General features: G+C 40.2%; 1 protein-coding gene across 5 annotated transcripts in view; it reads left to right on the top strand.

Annotated features, from left to right (window-relative positions):
- The window catches only part of PDE1C (phosphodiesterase 1C), a 510042-nt gene that overhangs the window by 107288 nt on the left and 381443 nt on the right, over positions 1–21311 (top strand). For all 5 annotated transcript variants that reach the window (XM_019825661.2, XM_019825660.2, XM_019825662.3 and 2 more), the window contains exon 3: positions 13276–13447. In XM_019825661.2, coding sequence (XP_019681220.1) covers positions 13276–13447 — 172 coding nt within the window. The remainder of the gene's footprint in view (positions 1–13275; positions 13448–21311) is intronic.

The following is a 21311-nucleotide window of genomic DNA, read 5'->3' as shown; positions in this document are numbered from 1 at the left end:
CTTTATCTGAAGCAGGTTGGACACCATGTTTTTGTGCTTACTCTTTAGGCTTGGGTTATGCATTGCTTATTATGGTAACTGTTTGGATATAAATGTCAATCTTACTCTTGGTTCTTTCTGCTGAATTTATCTGGCAGCCCAAGTAGACAATGAGTGAAACCTACAGTGACCTACATACCTTGCCTTTTGGAAAACAATAATCTCTGTATGAATCTTTTTGCATTCCAGAATGACTTACCTATGGTTATGTCCAAAATAAAACTCTAAACAACATAGGAAAAACTAAGGAAGTGAAATGCCATAATAAAAACATAGGGAAGCGGTAGCCTTCTGAAAACTGATTTAATGTAGAAGCCAAAAGAACACATGTAAATACTCTTTTGCATTCTGTATATGAAGGAGGAAGATACAGCGCTTCTAAGATAGGACCAGGAAGCCATAAGAAAAGAAGCAGGTTGATTTTGATCTAAGATGCATAGAGAAACAATGAAAAGAAAGTAAATATGGGACATAGGAATGAAAATTCATGTTGAGATATAGAATTGACCCTGAAAAATATAATCAATGATTGGAAGACAAACTGAAAATGATGAGAAAAGATAATAGGAGGTCAGAGAAAGAACCAACGCATGTAAGTGAATCATAGATGTTCTGAGACTAAAGCCAAACAAAATAATTGGCGCAGAAGCAATAATAAAAGATAAAGTTGAAGGCAGTTTGCCTGAATGGAAGAAAGTAGGGCTTGAGTTTCCTTCCACATTGAAAGGGCTCATGGTGTTCCAGAAAAATAAATTTAAGAATCAGTAAAAATAACTCACAATTACATATATGCTAGCAAAATGTTTGAAATACAAAGATAAAGAAAAATGTTTGCCTACAAAAGAAAGAAAACCTATCAGACTTGGCTCCTAATTCTCTTCTATAGCATGTAAATAACAGAAGAGAATTAAGAAATATGTTGAGTTTAATGTAAATGTAAAAAATCTCTACTGAAGTTGTTGTTCATGTGTAACTCATTAACCTTGTCATTCCTGGAAAGAATTATTCAAGGGTATATATACTTCAGCCAATTGAAACATGAATCAAAATAAATTTTGTAGAACTGTACTGTCCCATAAAACGTGACTCCTGAGCACTTGACATGTGACCAGTGCTGAGATGTGTTGTAAGTGTAAATTATTTGCTGGATTTTCAAAAATGAGAATACAAAATCTCATTAACGTTTTTATATTGATTACATGTTAAAATGATAATATTTTGGATTTATTGATTTAAAAAACATGGGATGCATGTATCTTTTCAAATTATTGTTTTCATTTTCTTTTTTCTTAAGTTTATTTACTTATTTTGAGAGAGAGAGAATATGCATACAAGAGGGACAGAGAGAGAGAGGATAGAATTTTGGTAATTCAAAGTAATTTTAGTAATTTGGAGGTGGGGAATGCCTCGGTGGCTCAGTCAGTTAAGCATCTGACTTGGTTTTGGCTCAGGTCATGCTCTTGCGGTTTGTGGGATTGAGCCTTGTGTTGGGCTTTGTGCTGACACTGAGGAGCCTGCTTGGGATTCTCTCTCTCCCTCTTTCTCTCTCTGCCCCTACCCTGCTTCTCTCTCTCTCTCTCTCTCTCTCTCTCTCTCTCAAAATAAATAAATAAATAAATAAATAAATAAATAAATAAATAAATAACCAACCTTAAAAAAAATAGTGTGGGATGGAGCTTTGAGACAGTCTCATGCAGGCCTTAAAAGGCATGTGCATATGACATCTGGAGTATACATTAAAACACTTCATAATAGTGAAGTCACCTTGAATTACTGAAATAAATTCTACCTGGTCATGTTGTATTGTTATTGTTGTATATTTATACATTTGCTTTGCTAGAATTCTATTTAAAGCTTTTGCAATTATATTCATAAAGATTAGCCTTTACTTTCTTCTTCTATATAGTTGTCATCATAAGAATAACCTATTCCCTGATATTTTAATATAATTGCCTATAAAACTCTTGAGATCCAAAGTATTTTTAGCAAAGTAATTATTTCACAATTGTTTCAATGTCATCATATGCTATTGCTGAATTACAGGTATCTCTTTCTTTTGTTGTATTTTCCTTTAAAAATTGCCATTTTATTATTATTATTTTTAAATTTTATTTATTTATTTTTGGGAGAGAGAGAGAGCATGAGGAAGGCAGGGTCAGAGAGGGAGACACAGGATCCGAAGCAGGCTCCAGGCTCTGAGCTGTCAGCACAGAACCCGACATGGGGCTCAAACCCATGAACTGTGAGATCATGACCTGAGCTGAAGTCAGTCGCTTAACTGACTGAGCCACCCAGACTCCCCTAAAAATTGCCTTTTTATAGAGATATTCAAATTCATTACCATTCTATGCATTGTCTATTCTAATCTTCATCTATATATTAATAGTTTTGAATGTTTATTTTCTTTTCTGATTACTTCCTAGAGCTAGGCTATCCAATATAGTAGCCATTCGTCTATTTAACAATTTAAAATTAATCAAAAAGAAGACATGTAAGGGGTGCCTAGGTGGCTCAGTTGGTTGAGTATCCAACTTTTGATCTTAGCTCAGGTCTTGATCTCAGGGTTGTGAGTTCAAGCCCCAAGTTGGGCTCTGCACTCAGTGTGGAGCCTACTTAAAAAAAAAAAAAAGACATGCAAATGGTCAACAGGTACATGTAAAGATGGTCAACATCACTAATTATCTGAGAAATGCAAATGAAAACCACAATGAGATACCACATCACACCTGTCACTATCAAAAAGACAAGAAATAACAAGTGTTGGCAAAGATATGGAGAAAAGAGAACCCTTGTACACTGTGGAAATGTAAATTGGTGCAGCCTCTTTGAAAACATCATGGAAGTTCCTCCAAAAATTAAAAATAGAACTACCACAGGGGCGCCTGGATGGTTTTTCAGTTAAGCCTCTGACTTTGGCTCGGGTCATGATTTCATAGTTCGTGAGTTCAAGCCCCACATCAGGCTCTCTGCTGCCAGCACAGAGCCTGCTTTGGATCCTCTGTCCCCTCTCTCTCTGCCCCTCCTCTGCTCTCTCTCTCTCTCTCTCTCTCCCTCTCAAAAATAAACATAAAAAAAAAAAATAGAACTACCATACTGTTCTGGAGAGGTGATTACATTGCAGTTCTACCTGGCATGTGACAAACATGGATATCAGGTTTATATGTTTTTGGAAAGTTCTTCAGTTACTGCTGTCAATTATGGTTGCATCTGGCAGCTGTCCTGAAGACTCTCTCTCCCCCACTTCTTTCCCCTCTTTTCTGTTCTTGCCCACCTCTAAATTATTTTCATTTTATGTGCAGAATAGCATAACTTTTTTTAAAAAATATTTTAATGTTTATTTTTGAGAGAGAGAGAGGCAGAGTGTGAATGGGGGAGGGACAGAGAGAGAGGGAGACACAGATCTGAAGCAGACTCCAGGCTCTGAGCCATCACACAGAGCCTGATGCGGTGCTCGAACCCACGAATCACGAGATCATGACCTGAGCTGAAGTCAGATGCTTAATCGACTGAGCCACCCAGGTACCCCTGTAACTCTTTCTTTGTTGTCTTTTTTCAATCTATGCCTTTAGAGCTTTTACCTCCCCCCCATCCCTTGTTTTATGAAAGTATTTTTCCAACAAAGTTCCTCTGAGGAAATTTGATTCTATCTGGAAAGTAAGTTTTTTTTCTTTTCCATTTTGCTATTAATATAACATGTCAATAGGTCAAAAGGAGAGGGAGAGAGAGAGAAAGGGGGGGGGAACAATACATGATCATCTCAATATATGGTAAAGCCATTATTACTGAATTGTGTGTTTTTTGGGATAATCACAAACTCAGTTATAAGAGGGAAATTTATATTAAGGCTACAACAGAAAATGTTATAGACATTTCATAAATAGAAAATTAAGTGAAGCTAGCAAAATGATAAAATTGCTTGCTATTGCCAGCATGGTTTAAAATTCTTCTGAAAGTTTTAGCTGATGCAGTAAGACCAAACAGAAATAGGAGGCATAACAATTAGAAATGAGAAGGGAAAATTATTGTAGATGGCATATGTGCTTAGAAAGACTAAAACAAAGAAACAAGGAAATCCTTTAAAAGAGTTAAGAGTTTAGTAAGGAGACAGACCGTTAAGCAAATACACTAAATATCTATTTTATATCCCAGTAAAAATGATTTAGAAAATACAATCTAAAAATGTACTCTGTGAACAAGAGTGGACCAACATACACACTGCCCAGAAAAAAACCTACGAAGAATTGCCAGGACCAAAGAAAACTAAACTTTACTAAAGGAAATAAAAGTCTTGAATACATGGGAGGACATTTTTGTTGGCAGGTGACAGAAACTCAGTACAAGTTATTTTAAGCTCAGAATGGGATTTGCTGCAAGGATACCATAGTAGTTCACAGACCTATGGAAGAGCCGTAGGTCTGGGGATATGAGGGATTAACGACCAGGGACATGCCACTCTCAGGATTCGTTTTGTGTGATTTCCTTAGGGTACTAGCTTCATTTTCTTAGGCTTATTCAGGTATTGGGATGTGGCAGCTTGCACTAGCAACCTACTAAGAAAGAAAAGGCTCTTCCTTTTAAGTTTCGGTATGGAAAATACCAGGGAAGATCTGTGATTATCCAAGTTCGGGTCGTATACCCACTACCTTGACTTATCGCTGAAGCCAGAGCAGTAGAGAACATAGCTGAGAGCCTATAAGATTCACATGGAATGGGTAACATGAGAGGAGATGTTCTCAAAATCAAGTGAGAGGTGCTGTTATAACTAGGGAGGAAGAGGTGCTTGAGAAAGTCAATACAACAAGTGTTCCATACAGAAAGGACCAGTCATCTACCTGGATGAGAGCATGATATACTGTTAAGATGATAATTCTTCTTAAGTAATTAGTTATAGTTTTCTCAAGTACCATCTCAATATACATTCAAAAAGAAGAGTTCTCTTTAGAAATTGACAGTGATTTAAAAACATTTTTTTTATTTGAGAGAGACAGAGAGCAGGGGAGAGGGACAGAGAATCCTAAGCAGGCTCCGTGATCAGCATGGAGCCTGATGTAGCGCTTGATCCCACGACCCTGGGATCACAGCCTGAGCCAAAATCAAGAGTCGGCTGCTGAACCACCCAGGCGCCCTGACAAACAGATTTAACTGAAGTTTTCCTAGAGACTGAAGCAAGTAAGAATAGCCGAAAAGAGAAAAGAGGCGGTCTTGCCCTGTCAGATAATTAATAGATACTATGAAGTTATACTAAGTAAAATAATGTGATACAATCATTAAAAAAGCCAAGTTAAACTAAAGGGATAACTCAGAAATAAGCCCTAACATTTTTGAGAATTTAGAATATGTTATTACAAATCAAGTTGTATTCTTACATTTTGATAGAGGAGACCCTTTTACCTTCATGTGTATGATATTAGAAATAGAGCTCAATTTTAAAATCTTAAAAAAATTTTTTTTTAATGTTTATTCATTTTTGAGAGAGACAGAGACAGGATGCGAGTGGGTTAGGGGCAGAGAGAGAGGGAGACACAGAATCCGAAGCAGGCTCCAGGTTCTGAGCTGTCAGCATAGAGCCCGATGCGGGGCTCAAACTCACAAGCTGTGAGATCATGACCTGAGCTGAAGTCGGATGCCCAACTGACTGAGCCACCCAGGCGCCTCAATTTTAAAATCTTTTTGAAATTGCCAGGAGACAAAATTTCTGAAAAGTTTCCAAAATCAAGGGTTAGTATATTCAAAGTAAAAGAATAGTGCCTATGTGACTGATTTAAAGATATTCAAAGCATTATTGATAGTTATTTTTCCATTATCATTGTTACCATTATTGTTTTTAGTGAGCACAAAACTTTCATCTGGGTTTTATTAGGTTCATTCCTGACCTCTGTGCTGCAGCCCCATTTTTCCTACCCTATAGGAACTTCAGGACCCTTATCTTCCCCAGAAGGGGGAGATACCTACAAACCCATGTCACAGATATTTTGAGAATCATTGATGTTTTCTAAGAATTTTTTTTTTTACTTTTTTGGCAATTTAAATTTCCTCTTTCCTCTGTGCTTTTGCAAGACTCTAATTTCTCAGCCTTTTGCCAGTGTAATCTTTGTGAAATTTTTTTTTTTTTATCAGGAACCCAGTTGATAAGTCACTTGTCAGATTTAAATAGGATCACCACATCACCTTGGATTCCTCCTGCTAGCAGTTTATCAGACTGGCACCATTAGACACACTTCAGAATGAATCTGTAGCTATTTCTGATTTAGAACCTTCTCATCTCATTTTCTTTCTTAAGAAGTCTTTTCTCAACCCATTACACTTACCTTGCATTATTCATCTCCCCATGCAGCCCGAACTTTCTTCTTCTTTTTTTTAATTAAAAAATTTTTTTTACATTTATTTATTTTTGAGAGACAGAGAGAGACAGAGCATGAGCAGGGGAGGGGCAGAGAGAGAGGGAGACACAGAATCCGAAGCAGGCTCCAGGCCCCGAGCTGTCAGCACAGAGCCCAACCCATGAACCGCGAGATCATGACCTGTGCCGAACTCAGACGCTGAACTGACTGAGCCACCCAGGCACCCCCTGAACTTCCTTCTTTAAAGGAAGCTGCAAACTGCTTCCTGCAAGAGACTTAACAAGATCAAGGCTCTCCCCAGTTGCAGATAGGGTGTATCTTATTTCTTATGTAAAAGAATGTTTGTTTCATAATAACAAGTGTGGAGCCTTCTGCTTGAGCTACATTATGTGTATGTTTATTTACTCATAAATAAAATATAAACAGTGTGATATATCACTTGGAGGCCTGGATTAGGGGAATGAGAATTTTGGGTCAAAGCAGTCTGTTGTTTTCTAACTCTGTGATCTAGGTTATTTGATCTCTTGGAGTCTTAATGCCCTAGCATTCGATAGTATTTTAATAGTATTTAGTTTGAAGGGTTGATTTGACGGTTAATAACATCTTAATAACATCCAGCACATAGCAACCACTGAACAAATGTTTGTTACATCTGAATCTGAGGACTTGTTGTCTTGATAAACTCAGTGGTACAGATGCTGCTACCAGAGTTTATGAGTCTGGAAGATTTATAATCAATCTGGAGGGTTCATGGGGTATGTGAGAAGTTGTCTTTGTGAGGAGAAGGGAGAGGATTTATCACAGGGACAGAGGGGAAATAACAGAAAAGGAGAATGTAATAAGCTTCAAATGAGAGTCAGAAACAAGTCAAAGGAGACAGGAAAGCAGGGGTGGGGAGGGGAGGGGAGTGGGCAGAAGCAGATGACACTGAGTGGGCTGAGTGGAGTTGCTCATCTCCTGCACCTGAGCCACGTTATTTTTGGTATCCTGAAGGCTTAGTTTATCTCTGATTTCCCTCATGGGGTTTTTGATATTATTGAGAGAGACCTGTGTGACTCTATCTGTTTCCATATTTTTGCCTGTATTTAGTCAGAAACATTTCATGCTTTCAAAATCAGCTTAAAATAAATCAGAGCAGGGGAATTTTTATTTTTCATTTTGCCAGAGCAGACCCTTCCAGTATCCCTGGAGAGTGCTCTGCCCGCATTTGTGGAGAATCAGAGGAAGTGTTCTTTCCTGCTCTCAGAGTTCAACTCCAAAAGGCCCATATCACATTGCCTTGGGAAGAGCCATGGTAAAGGGCCGTTGTGATCCTTCTAAGGCAGGAATGAGTAGCAGATGGGGATTCAGGCTGTATTTTCTAGGATACTAAAACTGTGTGGGAACTCTGTGTATTAAGTACCTCTTGAGCCCAGCTTCACATCCTCTTGGCCCACTTTCTAAGCTCTAGCCTAATTGATTCTCTGGATTTATGTCGGGATTCTCTGATGATGTCCCACAGTCATGCATAGTGGACCCAGAAAGCCTAGAGAATTAATACCCTATGGGGTTATAATTATAATACCCTGTGGGGTTCTCGTCCCCGGGATGAGAACTTGCATATAAATATTCCCTTCTTCCATTCCTCAGGAGGATAATTCTGAGTATCACGCACAGCTCCTCTGAAGATCTCTGACAGCAATTATACAAGGGACAGGAGGGAGGAATTAGGATTATTTTGTTATTATAAGGTACTCACCCTGGACTTGAAGTGGTATGGTAGTATATGAAAGTGGACTTGAATTAGCTGTAAATGTATGTTGTGAACTCTAGGGTGACTTTATTAAAAAATTAAAAAAAAGAACTAAAACCAATATGCTAAGAAATAGAGAAAATAGAATTCTGTAAGATACCCAGTTCAAATGACACAAGGCAGAAAAACAAGGGAAGACAGATATAGGAACAAAAAACAAAAGCAAAAATAGAAAACAGTGATGGATGTGGTAGATATTAATCCAGTTGTGTCAATAATCATTTGAATATCAAGGGTCTAAATGCACCAATTAAAGGAGAGATTGTCAGAGTGGATCAGAAAACAAGACCCAACTATAATTGCCTACAAGAAACCCATTTTAAATATAAAAACTCATATAGATTAAAAGTAAATTGATGGAGAAGAATACACCATACTAGTACTAATCCATAGAAGGTAGGAATAGTTACAGTAACATCAAACAGAGCAGACTTCTAACAAGGAAAATTATCAAGGATAAGAGGGAATTGCATAATGAAATAGGGGTCAATTCTCCAAGAAGACCTAACAATCCTTAATGTGTATGTGCCTAACAGGACAGAGTGTCAAACTATGTGAGGCAAAAACTAATAGAACTTCAAAAAGAAATAGAATGATTTCACTATCACAGGTGGAGACTCTAACACCCTTCTCATAAATGGATGGATTTAGCAGGCAGAAAATCAGCAAGAACATAGTTGAATTCACTACAGCATCAATCTAGTGGAATGGAAAATCTGTCTCTGAATCAGAGGTATATATCTTTTTGTTTAAAAAATTTTTTTTTTAAAACATTTATTTATTTTTGAGACAGATAGAGACAGACCATGAACAGGGGGAGGGTCAGAGAGAGAGGGAGACACAGTATCTGAAACAGGCTCCAGGCTCTGAGCTGTTAGCACAGAGCCTGACGTGGGGCTCGAACTCACAGACCGCGAGATCATGACCTGAGCTGAAGTCGGCCGCTTAACCGACTGAGCCACCCAGGTGCCCTGGTATATATCTTTTTGTATTGCATTATGGACCCGGTGAAGATCTAATAAAAATCTGAAACCTCCCCTCAGAAATAAACACAAAGTTTTTTTAATCAAAAAGTTGCTATAAGTTTTTTTTTTACTCTCTGAAGTTTTTATCACAAATCAATTTTAATAGTAATGATCCTTATGAATGGATAGTTGTTTAGGTGCTAATGTGGAAAAATATCTGGAAATATTTTTTCCAAAGTATCATCATAAATCTTTAGAAGGATTTCCTCATCTCTGGGATTGGGTAGTGAGAGGGAATGTACCATAAAGTTATTGCAAGGGGCCTGGGAATGATCTGTATCCTGAACATATACTAACTCTTGTATGCATATAATACTCTTTATGTATATAGATGTTGTTTTAATGAATGAAATAAAATTTATTTGAAAAGGAAAAAAGACTTTACCATCAATCAACTAGATGTAATCAGCATCTGTAGATTGCTTCATCCAACAATATCAGAATACACATTTTTCTCAAACTCACATGGAGCATTCACCAAATTAGACTGCATTCTGGACCATAAAACACATCTTAACAAAAATTAAAAAGACTAGAAATCATGCAATGTCTGTTCTCAGACCACAGTGGAATTAAAGCGGAGATCAATAACAGTCTCCCCAAATGGAGAGAGAGCTTAGGTCACCTGACCCTTCTGATTCACTCACTGAGAAAATGGTGAAAACCCTATTATGAATTCATTAGTGCTTTCCATGAGTTTGTAATTTATTAATCTCATCTCTATATACTTAAGAATTAGTCATAAGTCCATGTAAGACTTTATTTCATCTACAGATGATATGGATTCACCGACCTTTTCACGTGGCCATGCTATTCTTCACAAGTTCACCACTCCATAGTGTGCCGGTCTCCTTTCTCAAACAAAGATATGGCCTTAGTTTTTTTGTTGTTTGTTTTTGTTTTTGTTTTTGTTTTTTTGTTTGTGTTTTGGTCTAAAGAAGACATTCTATTAAATGTCATCTGTGATTTTCTTTGGCTAATAAAATTATAGGCAATTAAAAAAAAAGACATTCTAAATGACTAGCATTTTATTCAAGGCATTTTACAACTTGTCCAACCAGCCTTTGACCTTATCTCCTCTCACTTTGCTCCAGCGTTCACAAGCTACCTTGTTATCTTCTGAACCTCTGCACATACTGCTTGCCCTGAATGTTCTTTTCTCTGTTTCTCATCTGCTGAAGGTCTGTTCCTGCTTTAGAACCATATCAGATGTGATGTTCTCTGTGTAGATTTCCCCAGGGCCCTGAAGCTGAGTGGGTGAGCCCTTCTCTGCCTCCTAGAGTACTCATCTGCCCTTAGTTATGGTGCATTGCCCATTTATTGTGATTGCTTCTGGGTTCATCTTTCTATTTCTAGGGCCCAGAATGGAACCTGACATAGTGAGGGAATTAAACATGTGTATACTGAATGAATAAATAAAAGATTGAAGGGAAATGGGCTAGGAGTTTATTGTAAAGCCTTCATTTAGATCAAATTTAAGAAAACAGGCTATTGCTGTTGTTCTTCCTCTTAGAACCAGACCTTAGTTAACATAGAACAGACCTTTATTAACATAGAACCAGACCTTCATTAATAGGACTGGATCTTGTTAAGATATTTGGTTAGGACTTCAGAAAAGCTGTCCTGCATTTCGAGAGTTGGAGGCATATGTTTCTTGGCACTAGTGTGCTTTAGTTTTCTCTTGATTCATACAAAAGAAATTTGGATGTGGGACATCCTAAGGGGGTCAGTCATAGCTGTGGTTGTTGGAAGAGTTCTGTGCTGACCCATTTGTGTCCTTGGTAAAGGTTCAGGGATCTTTGTTGAGATGCTCTCCTTTGTGTGAAGTTCTTTTGGTCTTAGTGGCAAAGCTGTCCTTCAGGTGATTTCTTCTGTTGTGGGCTTCAGGTAGCTGGTTAGAGTCTTGGGGAGACATCCCCATGTGCATACAGACTTACTCTCTGTCCACCTATCATATGAATGTGCATTAGCTGGCAGTGCTTTTTACCTCTCCACGCACACCCCCTTAGGCCCCATAAAGAGTCTTTGTGTGAATTAGATAAAGATACTCCATCTGCATGGATTGGGTAGAAAAAGCCAACCCCTTCTGGATGGACACAGCTCTATGGGTGCATGACTTGGAAACCCAGTAGTATCTTTGTGCAAAGATAAAAACTTTCTTTCCTTTGGGAAGAGCATAACTGGCATAAACCAGTGGTAATTGGGTAATAGTAATGGTAATACCATCAGGCTCCGCTTAAAAAATTATTTTTGCTCATAGACTTCTTCTATAATAGCTATTTATTTATAGTATTTTATTTATTTGTATTTTTATAATAACTTTATTTTAGAACAGCTTTAGATTTATAGAAAATTTGCAAAGATAGTACTAGGAGTTCCTGTATACCCCATGCCAGTTTTCCCCTATTATTAATCTCACATTAATATTGTACATTTGTCACAATTAATGAAATAATAGTGATGAATTATTATTGACTAAAGTACATACTTCATTCAGATTTCCTTAGTTTTTACTTAATGTCCTTTTAAGTTTCATGATCCCATCAGGTCACCACATTGTGTTTAGTCATCATGTCTTCTTAGTCTCCTCCTGACCATGATGGTTTCTCAGACTTTCATTGTTCTTTGATAACCTTGATAGTTTAGAGGAGTATTGGTCAGGTGTTTGCAGAATGTCCTTCACTTGGGATTTGTCTGATGTTTTCCCCATGACTAGACTGGGTACTTGGATAGGTTTTTATTGTTATTTAGGCATGGTAGGGCCAGCAAATCTGATGATGACTGCCATTGAAAAGACAGTTTTTTAATACCTGCAGGTCTCCGAAGAGGGGGTCCATGTTGCACCATGGAGGCCATGCTGAGAAGCATTGGGGCCAGTTATAAGGCAGAGCTAGGGTGGAGGAAAATGTGAGCAAGAGTCTTTATTGTGGTTTCTGTAGGGAGTCATGGGCAAGGCAGGGTAAGCAGGCCTAGGATTGGCTAGTATGAATAGTTTCAGTGGGCTCTGGGGCATAGGGGCTGTCCCTAGTTTTCTGGTACCGGGGCTGGGGTGAGTTGGGCAAGTGAATAGTGGTCTAGAGTGCAAAAGCTCAGTGGGGGAGGTGTTGGGGGTATGGGCTCTGATTTGTTTGGTTTGTATTTGAAAAGCATGCCCCTGGAAGAAGGACTCCTTCTGAAGAGTTGAGGGGAGGGAGGAGGTGGGAGCTGAGGAGGCAGGAAGCCAAGATAAGGTGACTCAGATACATTACTGAGTTGTCCTGAACAAAGAATGTATGGATGTAGGGCAGATGTTAAAGCATCAAGTTTATAGAAGCTAGAAACATGCTTAATACACTGGGGCTATGTGTTTTGGGAAAGAAGACCACAGAGTTAAAGTGCCATTTTCATCACATCACATCAATTGTATGTAATATCAATGTAATTTATCCCTGTTGATACTGACCTTGGTTGCCCTATTTTGTGACACTTCTTTCCACTTCATGTTTGCCTTTAACATTCATCTCATATGACTGAAGTGTTTGTCGGGTAGAGTATCAGTAAACATGCAGTATAGTTTTTCTTGGGTCTTGATCTTCTAGAAGATCAACCTGCCTAGAGTTCTGGTTTCTAAAGGTGGGGTCCTATGTGGGGTGGATGTCTCCACAGAATGGAGTCTTGAAACTTGGGCTTTAGGCAAGCTGAGTTCATAAGGGAGACTTGTGTCTTAACATCCTACTCTTCTCTAGAATGGTAGTCCTTTGTATACTTCCAATTGCTGAATAAATATATAAGTAAATACCTACAGCTCTATTAGGAGTTGGAGTTGATCACCACTGAAATGAGACAAGATATATATCCTTAATATTTAGCTGTGGGTCAAAATATTCAGGGTATTAGCCTATTTTCTGCATATAAATTTAAAAAGTCCTGGTTACTCCCTAAGTTGCCTGACCAATATCTCTTGGAACCCTCTGAATGTAGGAGATCATGAGAAATAGGGAAGTTTCCCTGCTTTGCTTCTGAAAATCCTGAGTTGGGTAAGGCAGGGCATGCTGTTGGTTTGTAATTGACTGCACACTTTTTCCCCCTCCCACCTCAGGGTCTAAGTCGCAGAACTGTCTGTGGAACTCCCTCATTGACGGGCTCACGGGGAATGCCAAGGAAAAGCCACGGCCAACCATCGTCCATGACCCCCGACCACCAGAAGAAATCTTAGCTGATGAATTGCCTCAGCTCGACAGCCCAGAAGCCTTGGTGAAGACATCCTTCAGGTTTGGTGGATTGCAATCAATCTGTTCCTTCTTATTTGCTGCCGAGTTATTTCAATCCAGTTGGATGCATCGTCGGCGTGGCCAGAAAATTACCTCATTTTTTTGCACTGAGTAAATTAGAATTGATGAAGGAGTGTTGGAATTAATGCTAGCTGGACTTCTGGCTGGATTTCCTGAATGTAGCGCAGATCCCATCAGTAGTTAAGTTGCTGTTGGTATTTAATTGGTATTGGCATTTAAATGCTGAGGCAAAGGATTTACTGATGTTGGCAATTTGAATTGGATTAATGAGTCTTTTGCTTCAAAAGAGGATGACGCATGGAGATAAGTGCACAGAGAAAAAGCATGTGGTGGGAATGAATTCAGCCCCGTGTCTTTAGAGTCTCTGGCTGGGGGAGGGTTTCTAAGTGATAAGAGATGTGAGAGCTGCTGCCTCCTGAAAGGAAGCAAAGATCTTCCTTGTGTGTTTTCCCAGGTGGCTGCTGACTCGTTCTTGTTCATCATTTGGTCTCGAGTCTTCTGCAGAGGCCTCTCGTGTTTTCTTCTTGTCTTGGGCTCCACTTCGTCACGACTCTAGCACTTACCTTTCCTCTGTATCACATAAAAATCAATCTGAGTACGGGACATGGTGTATAAAAGTGATTTCCTCTCCCCGAATGGGTCTTTCAAACTCACTTTTGAAATATACAGCAGTGCTGGTTTCAGAAATTAAGGTTTAATTTTTTTTTTTGCCATCCTGCCTTCCTCCCCTCCTTTCTCCCTGTTACCCTAATTTTACTTCTTTCACTTTTCTTCCCGTTATATAAGGCTTTCCTGCTCTCCACATGGCCAGTAGGACATACAAACCTTGCTTTTCTTCTCCCATAAACCACTTAGACAACTCTTGGCATCCATGAAAAACGTACTCTTTTTTGCATCCAGGTGATGTGTGTAATTGCTCAGTAAAAGCCGTTTCATTGTGTGAAGGTTCTTAGTGTCGACTGAATTATAGATGAGCTCTGAAAAGCAGTGATGAATAGGGGTTTGGATTTCTTTATGTAGTGTGACTGATGCAGTGGCGGGACAAGAATTGCAAAGCAAATGCTTTTCTTATTCCTACTAAGGGTTTGGTGACTGCATTGTGAGGTTTTACATAAAATAAAACCCACTCAGGTAGAGAGAAATAACTTCCATGAACCTGCAATTCTCTGCACATGACTGCTGGGGGAGGGAGGGCAAATGGCTTTCTTGGGCTGTGTGTTCTCATTTTGGAGCGTCTCTGGTGGAGTCACTCCTCACATGCAGTCTTCTTGTAGCTACTCCTTCTAGCCCAGACCAGGTTCATTGTCCTCTTCAGGGAACAGCTAAAGAGGCACTCTCATGAAAAGAACATCTCATTTGCTTGCCAACTCTATTACCGTCATCTCTTCTCTTTGCATTCAATGCTCCTCAATAGAGAAAATGTATTGATGACCATGAACTTCATTTGATCTGCTAGTTGTATTATGCATCAATGTCTGGGTTTCAGAAAAAAAATTCAATTATGTTTGTTAAGGTCGGGCTTTATTTTTAGTTCCTTGTAACACTTGGTGCAGTAAGAAAAACACAGCAGGTGTAAATATGCCAACCCTTCAGCAATTGAAGCTAGAAATCTATTGGCATTGGTTATTCATTTATTTGTCTCCTTAATACAACCGTGTGTTACTCTGGCACCATCCTTTCTTCTGAAGAAGATAAGTGATTTCAATGGGAATGCTAGAGGGTAAATATTCTCTAATGCAATTGTTCTTAGCTGTGGTAGTCACATCATTGTGAGATTCTTTGTACACAAGTGATCACAAGCCAAGTATTAACATGTGGAAACAGTTTATTTATCAAGATATAAATTAGAGCAGAATCAAGGTTACCCTTGTAATAATGCCACTTGTTTTCTATATGCTTTTTGGATTGCAAAGAAAGAGATGAGTTGTAGCTGGATTTTAAATAATGCCAATAGGAATATATCACTTATGTGTTCTCCCCCTCACCGGCCATTTCACTAGAGTGAAAAACGCTGAGAATTGCTGACTTCCCAGTATTAGTAACTCTGGGAAATCTGGGAAGATTTGGCAATTTTGGTTACTCCCTTCTCTTTCTCCTTGTTCACAGTTGGAGGGCATTAGGAATCCTGGGCCATGAAATATGGTCATCAGCTTTTATTATCAAATAAGATCCAAACTGCAATGACAGTAAACCCAATGTGCCTAATTATTAGGAAGTCTAGTCTTGGGGCTCAGTTCCCTGACTGTCCCCAGGGACTCCAGGCTTAGTGACAGGCTTAAAGACTTAGCCCTTTGCCTGCTCTACCTCCTGCCACCTGCCAGGGCAATGGGGTCTCACACTGAGTGTGGACTCTCTGATCTCAGTGAAGTTCTAAGTTGGTGTCCAGTCCAGATCTCCTCTTTCTTGTGATGCCTCCTGTGGCTGGCTTCTTTCGTTCTTTCCTGACACCCGGCTTCAGCACTACCACAATGTCTCAGACATATTCTAATGATGTGGATCCTCAAAAGGGAGGGATCAGATAGATGCTTCATATCACTTTCCCTAGAAATCGTTTCTAGTTCTTTGCAAGTATGTGGAGATGATTGCATACAAGCCACTCCCAGGACAAAGAGTGTATGCTTGTTTTGTATTTGCATAATATTTCCATTCACGTAATTCCTTTTAGATTAAAGGGACAGTCTGCCCTAAAGGTAAATTCCAGTCTCTATTTCCAAAGAAATAAGGTAGGAAGTGTTCATACGTTTATGAATGGTAGGTGTTTTTCAAAAAAGTTGCAGAAATTTGTATGTTTAAAACTCCCCCTAGGCTCCCTGTTACAACAACAATAACAATAGGATTCTTATGTTGCCAGGCATGGGCCTAACCACCCAAAGATGATGCCCATTTTAGAAATAGAGAAACTGGCCCAGAGAGGTAGCGCCCATAGTTCTGATTAAATTCAAACACAAACTCATAAGGACAATTGCTTGTCAATTGGTGGTCACCAATGGCAGAAACAAGGGGTAGCTTGGGTAGACTTTAGGTCCTACCTAGTCTTTATCAGCCCCTGGAATCCCACCCCAAGTAAATATATCACGTATAAATGCCCATAAAAAAGCATGCCTGTGGGGCACCTGGGTGGCGCAGTCGGTTAAGCGTCCGACTTCAGCCAGGTCACGATCTCGCAGTCCGTGAGTTCGAGCCCCGTGTCAGGCTCTGGGCTGATGGCTCGGAGCCTGGAGCCTGTTTCCGATTCTGTGTCTCCCTCTCTCTCTGCCCCTCCCCCGTTCATGCTCTGTCTCTCTCTGTCCCAAAAATAAATAAACGTTGAAAAAAAAAGCATGCCTGTGATGCAAATGGGGCTTCAGAATAGCTCCCCTTCCAAATGACTTCCACTGGTGGTCAACACTCTCTGTTTATGTCAGTTAGCAATAATGTGAGAGGGTGTAGCAGAAAGTGAGAATTTGCACACAGATTTAGAAATAAGGATTCTAGAAAATGAGAGGCATGGCCTCTTTCCTCCAAGGCTTATAAGTTGATGGCTGAGGTGTGTGTAAATGCCGTCTCCATCCTGAATACGTTCCATGACACTCTCCCCTCTAGTCCTCCTGTTGGCTGGGCAGCGGTGATGACGTGGATGTTCCACGTCTCAGAGCATGTGGTTCAGCAGAGTCTTGAGGGAAAGATAGCAGTGCATGGAAGGAAGGGTCTCCTCATTTTTGTGCACTTTCAAATTCCAGCCAATATCGCTGGAAGATAGCATAGTTTTGTGCTGTTTTACTATGGACTTTAGTCTTTACTCCTCATGAAAGGGACATTGTAAGGTACCCAGTTAGGAAAATTCAACTTCTGAAAGTGACTGTCCTGGGCTTTAGTCTGGATTCTGTTACCAAGGCAAATTGCATCATCTCTTTGAGTGTCTGTTCTCTTAACTGTCACATCTGAGGGTAGACAAGAACAGTGGATCTCAAACATGGGTATGCATTACAGTTACTTAGAGGGTTATGGAAACAGATTGTTGGGCTCATCCCCAGGTCTGGGTGGGGTCCTAGGATATACCTTTCTAACAAGGTGGTGCCAATGCTGCTGGTCCAGGGACCACAGTTAGAGAGTCACTGGACCATATGATATTGAATAATCCCTGGAGCTCAGAAATATTTTGCTGTGTTAATTTGAGCAGGTCATTTATCTAATCTGGTCTCAGTTTCTTCATCTTTGAAATAAGGATAAAGATGCCTACTTCCTGGGGTTGGAGGGAGGGTTTAAAGGAGCTAATATAAATGAGAGAGACAAGCCCAGTATCTGGCACCCAGAATGTGCTCTGGAAGTGCTAATCTCCTATTCCTACTCAGCTCTCACTGGAAACCTTACGTGCATTTGAGCATAAACACACAGAGTAAATAGGATCAGGTTGGGTGTTGTGGCTCCAGGTGCAGACCCCGTGGGTTCTGAAAATTTGCTAAGCCTCTGGCATGAAAATTCTGCTTTCAAGACCAGAGACTTTTGAAAAGAAAAATGTGGGAACATAACTAAGAAAAGAAAGCTTCAGTGTCTGGAAAATAGATACTCCTGGGAATTATTCAGAGATGCCTGATTTCCTTCTTCTTCATGACCTCTTTGAGCCTGTTCTGCTCAGGTTTTTCTTAAAAGAGGTGAGAGAGAAAGCTGAATCTGGAGCTTGAGGAAGACGGACAAGCCCAGCTAGTCTGATTAGTGATAGGACTCAGTACCTGCCACCTGAGGACCCAGAGAACAGGAAAGAACTGGCTGCTGGGAGCCTTTTCTGTCCCCAGCCTCTAGTGTGTACATTTGCAAAGGTGAGGCCCAGTCCAGATTGCACTGGGAGGCAAAGAAACTGATGTTTATTGAGCATCTGCTATGGCCAGGAACTGTACATTCATTTGCTCATTTAATCTCCCAAGGTTACAAGTGAGTATTGTAATCCCAGTGGTACAGGTCAGGAAACAGGTTCAGAGAGATCAAACAGCTTACCCAAAGTCACTCAGCAGGTGGCAGAGCTAGAAATTTCAGCTCAGTCCACCTGACTCCAAAGCTATGACCTCTCCACCACGTTCTACTACTGCCACATCACCTTGGCTTCTGGGTTTGTTGTTGGTGAATAAGATAGCATCATTGGCTCTGCTAATTTGGATGTGGCAATTTGGATATATAGTTTGATGCTTCTCCTGTGAGACCTACCCTGTTCTTTTGTACTAAATCCTTTTTCTCGTTCAAATTTATGTTTTTAATCCACCCATGCTTTTGGATAGGACCGCTTTAAAGGCAGTGTTTCTCATACTTTATGAATGAATTCCTTTGGGGATCCTATTAAATTCAGATCCAGATTCAGTAAGTCTGTGTTGCAACCTGGGAATCTGCATTTCAAACAAACTCTCAAGAGATGTCATGGTCTGAGGACCACCCTCTGAGTAGAAAGCCATAGGTTTTGGAATACTACAGGTATGAGTTTGCAAATGCTCTTCTAACCTATGTGGTTTGAGTCATGGTTTTGAATCTCAATTTCCTCATTTTACAAATGGAAACCAAAATAACAACATAGGACTGTTGCTAGGATTAAGAGAGCTAATGAATGTGACAGCCCTTAATTCCTTCTCTTCCAGTTTCCAAAAACCTGTTTAGGAGTGGATTGATCCTCCACACCTTGGCCCCTTCTTATGTGACTGGGTTGTGCAATGAACCCCAGGGTGGGAATAGGAGCCCCATGGGTGCTTTATGAGTAAGGCTGTCCTGACCTGACCTCCTTAGACACTAGCAGAGATTCTGAAGCCATCCAGTGCATTGGCCATTTTTGTTACTTACCTTGAACTGTGTGACTTTCAACATGGGTTGAGTTACCAAGCTTTGATAATTTTGCATTTGGAAGAATAGCATGCTAAATCCCCAGAGAATCATTGGGGGCTTGATACGCCTCTCTTCCCACTTAGAATGGACTTATTTGGGCTTTGGCAAAAGTGTTCCTGATTCTATACATAGCTTACTAAGAATATGTTGCAGAGAGCAGAACTGCATTGAGCCAACGCCCTCAGCTATGGATGAGATTAAGGCCTTGTCAGATCCCATTTAACGGATTGTGTTTTCCATGCAGAATTAAATCGTTGAACTCATCCTCATTTTTGTTTTTGGCAGTCATTTTTCCACCAGGGGCTACTGCCAAGAAGCCAGTTTCTGACTTGATTACTTTCAGGAAATGTGCAATCTGGCTGATGATAGGGCATGGTGTGGGGTGGCGGCCCCTGCCGCTTCGGACCCCACCCCGGGATGAGTCATGGGTTAAAATTCCCAATTAGCTTGTGAGAAGTCTGGTCACACATCTTTCTCTATCACCGTATGTTGGTCACCCACTGGGACTTTTGGGGACACCTACTTCCCTGACTTAGTGCTGCCTCCCTGGAGTTGACATTTTCCTCTTCTGGTCTTTGCTAATCCAAATTGTAGAGTCTTCCTCAAGTTTGCTAAGGGGAAAATGAAAGAATTAATTCTGAGGTTTTTTTTTTTTTTTTTTTTTATAACTCAGAGGAGTTTGTATTGCAAAGTTGGCTTCCCATAAGGGAAATATTTAGGCTTCTTTTTGTAAGTAAGTTTTTATGGACAGAGTTTTTAGTGTTAGAAATTGACAAAGCATGTATCATACAGACACTATTTTTCTTGCATTATTCTTGGTCCTTCCCTGGTATTTTGGAGAAGAGGAGATTTATCCTTATGGCAGCCATGCACCTTTCACATCTCCAACCACAGGAAGTATACTTGACCCAAGGCTCTATGTTCTGTGTGAGAAATTTGTTTTGGTGATGGCTGATGCTGTGTTTACCATGTGTTCTCTCAGCCAGTGACTGAGAGCATCAGAGATGCTAAGACTGGCCATTCCTGGAAGACATGGGACTTCTCTAATGCTGACATTGGCTTGAAGACTCCATGATGGCCTTGCTGAACTTTCTTTGGAACTGCACTGTGGTCTAAGATACTTCCACTCAATATTCCTTCCTTCTCTCCTTCACTGGTTGTCAGACCTGTATCCCTACTCTCCCAGCCTCTCTGGTTTCTTCCCCATTTTCTCTTACAGATGTTCCCGCTGATAGATTTCTTGCATGTCTCGGTAACTGCCTCTCAGAGAAGACCTGGGCTAACACAGTCTCCCATCTCACTGTGATCCTCTGCGGGCTGATCACTGCTGGCTCTGTGCTGTGGGCACAGCTCTAAGGCTACTGGCCTAGAAAGCCTGGGCCAGTCTCTCTCTATTTGATTTTACATTTTGTAGTTGATGTTGTACCTTCCCCGTGGGTGCTAGCGCTGGGGTAAATATGGGACAGGCCACAATTTCCTTTAGTATCTTGTACTTTCATTGCCTATAAGAGACTTTGCTGAAACATTTGGATCCACTACAGAAACTACAATGTAAGAGGGGAGAATTTTAAGTCATATCCAAAATACAGCTGTTCAAAAATGTTGAACATTGTACAGATGATTTGCTTATGGACACACTCCAGTTTCCAGCCAGTGGACTTGTCCCTAGGGCTGAGTTTCCCTAGAGAGTGCATCCTTCTTCAGACCTGACATGTTCTTACTGGGCTTTTGGAGAATCCATCTTTCCAGCCACAGGAATGGACCTTATCTGAGGTATCCTCAGCACCTCAGTGTATATCCCTCAGAATAACTCCCAGAAGAACATTGTACGCAAAGTGTAAGTGATTCATCCTAGAATAACCCTACAGGGAGGGTCAAGTAGCTTCAGTACTGTCATGTGGGGGAGGAGGGCTGGGACACTCTTGGAACCTCTATCTAAATTTCCCTGCCAGTGTGATGTGTGGATCAACCTTTTGTGCCTCCTGACTAGCAACAGGAACTT

This window comes from Felis catus, chromosome A2, assembly GCF_018350175.1.
Source record: "Felis catus isolate Fca126 chromosome A2, F.catus_Fca126_mat1.0, whole genome shotgun sequence".
Lineage (NCBI taxonomy): Eukaryota > Metazoa > Chordata > Mammalia > Carnivora > Felidae > Felis > Felis catus.
The sequence above is the reverse complement of the archived record's forward strand: the minus strand, read 5'-3'. Positions and strand labels throughout refer to the sequence as shown.